Source organism: Mandrillus leucophaeus, unplaced genomic scaffold (genome assembly GCF_000951045.1).
Source record: "Mandrillus leucophaeus isolate KB7577 unplaced genomic scaffold, Mleu.le_1.0 Scaffold11, whole genome shotgun sequence".
Lineage (NCBI taxonomy): Eukaryota > Metazoa > Chordata > Mammalia > Primates > Cercopithecidae > Mandrillus > Mandrillus leucophaeus.
Genome location: NW_012099209.1, coordinates 3543773 through 3548793, shown reverse-complemented (window position 1 = coordinate 3548793; position 5021 = coordinate 3543773). Strand labels below are relative to the sequence as shown.

The following is a 5021-nucleotide window of genomic DNA, read 5'->3' as shown; positions in this document are numbered from 1 at the left end:
AGGCTCGCCCTTCCCCCATCGGGCCTGGCTTCTCTATAAATAGCCTGGGTTCCTAGGGAGGGAGGGAGCTTGTGACCCTCTGGCAGGTGCTGCCAGTCACGTCCCCTCCCCCCAGGCGGTCCTCGGAGTGCAGCTGGTGGTGACCCTGCTCACTGCCACCCTCATGCACAGGCTGGCGCCGCACTGCTCCTTCGCGCGCTGGCTGCTCTGCAACGGCAGGTGAGTCGTGTCCCGGCGGTGGGAGGGGCCCCGCGGAACCACGCCCCCTTCTGGCTCCCTACGCTCCCTCACAAATTGCACGGCCTCGATCTTGGTTAGTGGGTGATGGGGGGAAAGACGTTGTTGAGGTGTAATTGAAGTACAACAAACTGCATATATTTGTTTTTTCTTTTTCTTTTTAGAGACAGGGTCTCATTGTTACCCAGCTTGGAGTGCAGTGGTCTGATCATAGCTCACTGCAACCTCAACCTTCTGGGCTCAGGTGGCCTTCCTGCCTGAACCTCCTGAGTAGCTGGGACTACAGGTGTGCACCACCGTGCCCAGACAATTTTTTTAACTTTTAATAGAGATGGGGTCTTGCTAAGTTGCCCAGGCTGGTCTCAAACTCCTGGGCTCAAGCGATCCTACCACTTTGACCTCCCAAAGTGCTGGGATTACAGGCGTGAGCCCCTATGCCTGACACAAACTGTATATATTTGACGTATACAGTTGGACCTGTTTTGACAGATGTACACATGGGTGGAACCATCACCACACTCCCCACGTCCCCCACTCTTCCTGCCTCCCTGTAACCCAGCCTTCCTTCCACCCCTGCACCTGCTAGAGCTCGCCTGCTCTGGTTTTTGTCCCTGTGTGGGTCTCTGATGCTTTCTGAGAATCTGGTGGTAACTGAATTCTCTCCTGAGAAAAATGTATGTGACAAAAACAAAGGCAAAAAAACGCGTCAGAGATGATGGCTCAGGCCCATAATCCCAACACTGGGGGAAGCCAAGGTGGGAGGATCACTTGACCCAGGAGTTTGAGACCAGCCTGGGCAACATGGCAAGACCGCGTCTCTACAAAAAATTTTAAAAATTAGCCAGGTATGGTGGCTCACGCCTGTGATCCCAGCTAATCAGGAGTCTGAGGCGGGAGGATCATTTGAGCCCAGAAGGTCGAGTCTGCCGTGAGCTGAGATGGCGCCACTGTACTCTAGCCTGGGCGACCGACCAAGGCCTTCTCTCAAAAACAAAAACAGAAAGCCAGGCGAGGTGGCTCACGCCTGTAATCCCAGCCCTTTGGGAGGCTGAGGCGGGTGTATCACTTGAGGTCAGGAGTTTGAGACCAGCCTGGCCAACATAGTGAAACTTTGTCCCTACTAAAAATACAAAAATTAGCTGGGCATCGTGGTGCATGCCGGTAGTCCCAGCTCCTCGGGAGGTTGAGGCAGGAGAATCACTTGAACCCGGGAAGTGGAGGTTGCAGTGAGCCAAGATCGTGCCACTGCACTCCAGGCTGGGCGACAGAGTAAGACTCTGTCTCAGAAAGAAAAGGAAAAAGAAGATAAAAGTTGCACACACCTGCTTCCCCAGGAGAGTTAGCCAGCAGATTCAGGGGTATCCAAGCCTCCTGAGCCCACTCAGCCTAGATCTGTTGGCCTCACGATTTCCCCAGAATTTCCCCATGCTGTACCCTCACCTACCTCCCAGTGTTCCCCTGAACTAGGCTACCCTCTAACTAGAATCCCTGGATTTGAGGTTCACTGCCTCAACCTGCCAGCCCCATATCTGAGCTTCCCTGACTGCCCGTCCTTGCTCTCAGTCTGTTCCGATACAAGCACCCGTCCGAGGAGGAGCTTCGGGCTCTGGCGGGGAAGCCGAGGCCCAGAGGCAGGAAAGAGCGGTGAGTGAACTGGGCCCCATCACCAGCCTTGGGTGGGTGGCTCCTCCCCAGGGACGGCCTCACCCTTGCTCAGGGGGCTCTGGGCTAAGGGACACAGGACTGGCCCACCCACACTTCCAGACTCTGATCTGGGCACAGGTGAACTGGGAGACCCTAGTCCAAGGAGATGATCACTGTCAAGTTAGTATCTGTTTCCTAGCAGTTTGCTCTAGCCAGTCCTGTGGGTGGTGGTGGTGGGGGTCCTCACATCCCAGTGTGCAGAAGAGCTGAGGCTATAGGAAGTGATGGTCTCCAGGCCAACTGCTCTGAGATCTGAGGGTGGCTGGCCCCAGTGGGATGTGTGCTTACCGGCCCCCTTGCTTGTCACCATCCTCCCAGGTGGGCCAATGGCCTTAGTGAGGAGAAGCCACTGTCTGTGCCCCGAGATGCCCCATTCCAGCTGGAGACCTGCCCCCTCACAACTGTGGATGCCCTGGGTAATAGCCCAGTCCCGTCCCTAAACTCCACGCCCTCAGCCCTGAAGGTCCCCACACCCTCATGGGGGTGGGGAGGATTTGAAGGAGGAGTATGCTGTTGGGAGGGGAGCGGGCTGGGCCCCAGGGCTGAGCAGAGTGCCCCCCGCAGTCCTGCGCTTCTTCCTGGAGTACCAGTGGTTCGTGGACTTTGCCGTGTACTCGGGTGGCGTGTACCTCTTCACAGAGGCCTACTACTACGTGCTGGGTCCAGCCAAGGAGACTAACATTGCCGTGTTCTGGTGCCTGCTCACAGTGGCCTTCTCCATGTATCCTTCCTCTCTGCCCCCTGCCAGAGGGGCAGATGGGAGCAGGACCCGAGCTTCCCTGGCTCCCCTAAACTGGGGTGGCAGTTTTCACCTGCTGTGCCACAAACTTCCCCAAGCTTGGTGGCATGAAGCAGACATTTTATGTGCTCTGGCTTTGTGGGTGGACAGACTGGGCGGGGCTCAGCAGGTCGGTTAATCTCCACTCCACATGATCATGCCATTCAGTGGCAGTAGAAATGCCAGGAGGCAAGAGGGAATGCCTTGCCCAAAGTCACCCACCCCATCCCTTTTCTTTCTACCACATTCTCCTTGTGTAAGGAAATCACCAGGCCAGTCCACAATCAAGGCCAAGAAAGAGATGGCCCCTTGGCAAAATTTTTAAAAATGTATACTCCAGGCATGGTGGCTCACACTTGTAATCCCAGCACTTTGGGAGGCTGAGGCAGGCGGATCACCTGAGGTCTGGAGTTCAAGACCAGCCTGGCCAACATGGTGAAACCCCATCTCTACTAAAAGTACAAAAATTAGCGGGGCACAGTGGCTCATGCCTGTAATCCCAGCACTTTGGGAGGCCAAGGTGGGTGGATCACCTGAGGTCAGGAGTTCAAGACCAGCCTGACCAACATGGAGAAACCCCTTCTCTACTAAAAATACAAAAATTAGCCAGGCATGGTGGTGCATGCCTGTAATCCCAGTTACTTAGGAGCCTGAGGCAGGAGAATCGCTTGAACCCGGGAGGTAGAGGTTGCAGTTAGCCGAGATCATGCTATTGCACTCCATCCTGGGTGACAAGAGTGAATTCCTTCCCCCCCCCAAATTTTATATATACACACACACACACATATGTATGTATGTATGTATGTGTATGTATATGTGTATATGTATATATATTTGTTGTTGTTGAGATGGGATCTTGCTTTGTTGCCTAGGCTGGTCCTGACTGGCTTCAAGTGATTCTCCTGCTTTGGCCTCCCAAAGAGAGCAAACATATGACTTTAGGGACCCAAGTTTGAGGAAGCACAGAAAGAATGCCACTCACTCCTGTGACTCTTGGAGAGGGAAACCTGTCTCAAAATCCACTGGTTCCCCAGATTCCCATGCTTTTTTTTTTTTTTTTTTGAGATGGAGTTTTGCTCTTGTTGCCCAGGCTGGAGTGCAGTGGCATGATTTAGGCACTACAACCTCCGTCTCCCAGGTTCAAGTGATTCTCCTGCCTCAGCCTCCCAAGTAGCTGGGATTACAGGCATGCACTACCGTGTCTGGCCCCAATGCTGCATTTTGAGGGCAGATTGGAGATGAAGCCCTTCTATATCTGATTGCTTTTCCAAGGGATGTGAAGTAGGTGAGGTGGGTGAAAGAGGCAGGATCACCCAGGGCGGGAGGCTGAACAGACATGGTGGCCTGATGAGGCCATCTCCCACTCAACAGGAACCCCCAGTTTACATCCTGATCTGGGATCCAGCACTCCAAACCCGAACTCCTCTAGGTCATCCCCAAGGCCTGTTTGTGCAGCAGTGCTTGTTCCCGGGAGTTCCCAGGTGGGGTGTGGTGAAATGGGCAGAGTGGGGCAGTGGCAACTGAGGCCTCCTTAGCTCTAGCCTCCAGCAAGATGTTCCTGACAGTGACACGGCTGTACTTCAGCGCCGAGGAGGGGGGTGAGCGCTCTGTCTGCCTCACCTTTGCCTTCCTCTTCCTGCTGCTGGCCATGCTGGTACAGGTGGTGCGGGAGGACACCCTCGAGCTGGGCCTGGAGCCTGGTAAGTGCAGCCCCCAACATGGGGGCGCCACAGCTGTCACTCCCTCATGTAATCTGACCAGGCTGGTTTCACTGGCTCGGTGTCCAGCATGAATAGGTAAAGGAGTGGGCTCCTGGGGTGAAGACAGCCCCCATTAGTGACTATCTCAACTCCTGAACCTCGTTGGGCTTTGGGAAAGAGAGGACCTTCCCTTTCTCACTGTCTCTGATGGATACTCATGGCTATAGCTCTTCTTTTTTTTTTTTTTTTGAGATGGAGTCTCACTTTTGTCACCCAGGCAGGAGTTCAGTGGCATGATCTCAGCTCACTGCAACCTCTGCCTCCTGCATTCAAGTGATTCTCCTGCCTCAGCCTCCCAAGCTGGGATTATGGGTGCACGCCACCAAGCCTGGCTAATTTTTTTATTTTTAGTAAAGATGGGGTTTCACCATGTTGGCCAGGCTGGTCTCAAACTCCTGACCTCAGGTGACCCACCCACCTCAGCCTCCCCAAGTGCTGGGATTACAGGTGTGAGCCACTGTGTGTGGCCTCTTTTTTTCATTTTTTAAAAAAATTATTTATTTATTTATTTTTATTGAGACAGGGTCTCATTGTGTTGCCCA

General features: G+C 53.9%; 1 protein-coding gene across 2 annotated transcripts in view; it reads left to right on the top strand.

Moving 5' to 3' along the window:
• Positions 1-5021, top strand: part of TMEM161A (transmembrane protein 161A) — a 21069-nt gene that overhangs the window by 6982 nt on the left and 9066 nt on the right. The window contains exons 2-6 of one of the 2 annotated variants that reach the window (XM_011990697.1): positions 116-219; positions 1801-1881; positions 2260-2357; positions 2506-2662; positions 4268-4419. In XM_011990697.1, coding sequence (XP_011846087.1) covers positions 116-219; positions 1801-1881; positions 2260-2357; positions 2506-2662; positions 4268-4419 — 592 coding nt within the window. The remainder of the gene's footprint in view (positions 1-115; positions 220-1800; positions 1882-2259; positions 2358-2505; positions 2663-4267; positions 4420-5021) is intronic. The other variant, XM_011990707.1, reaches the window with a different exon arrangement.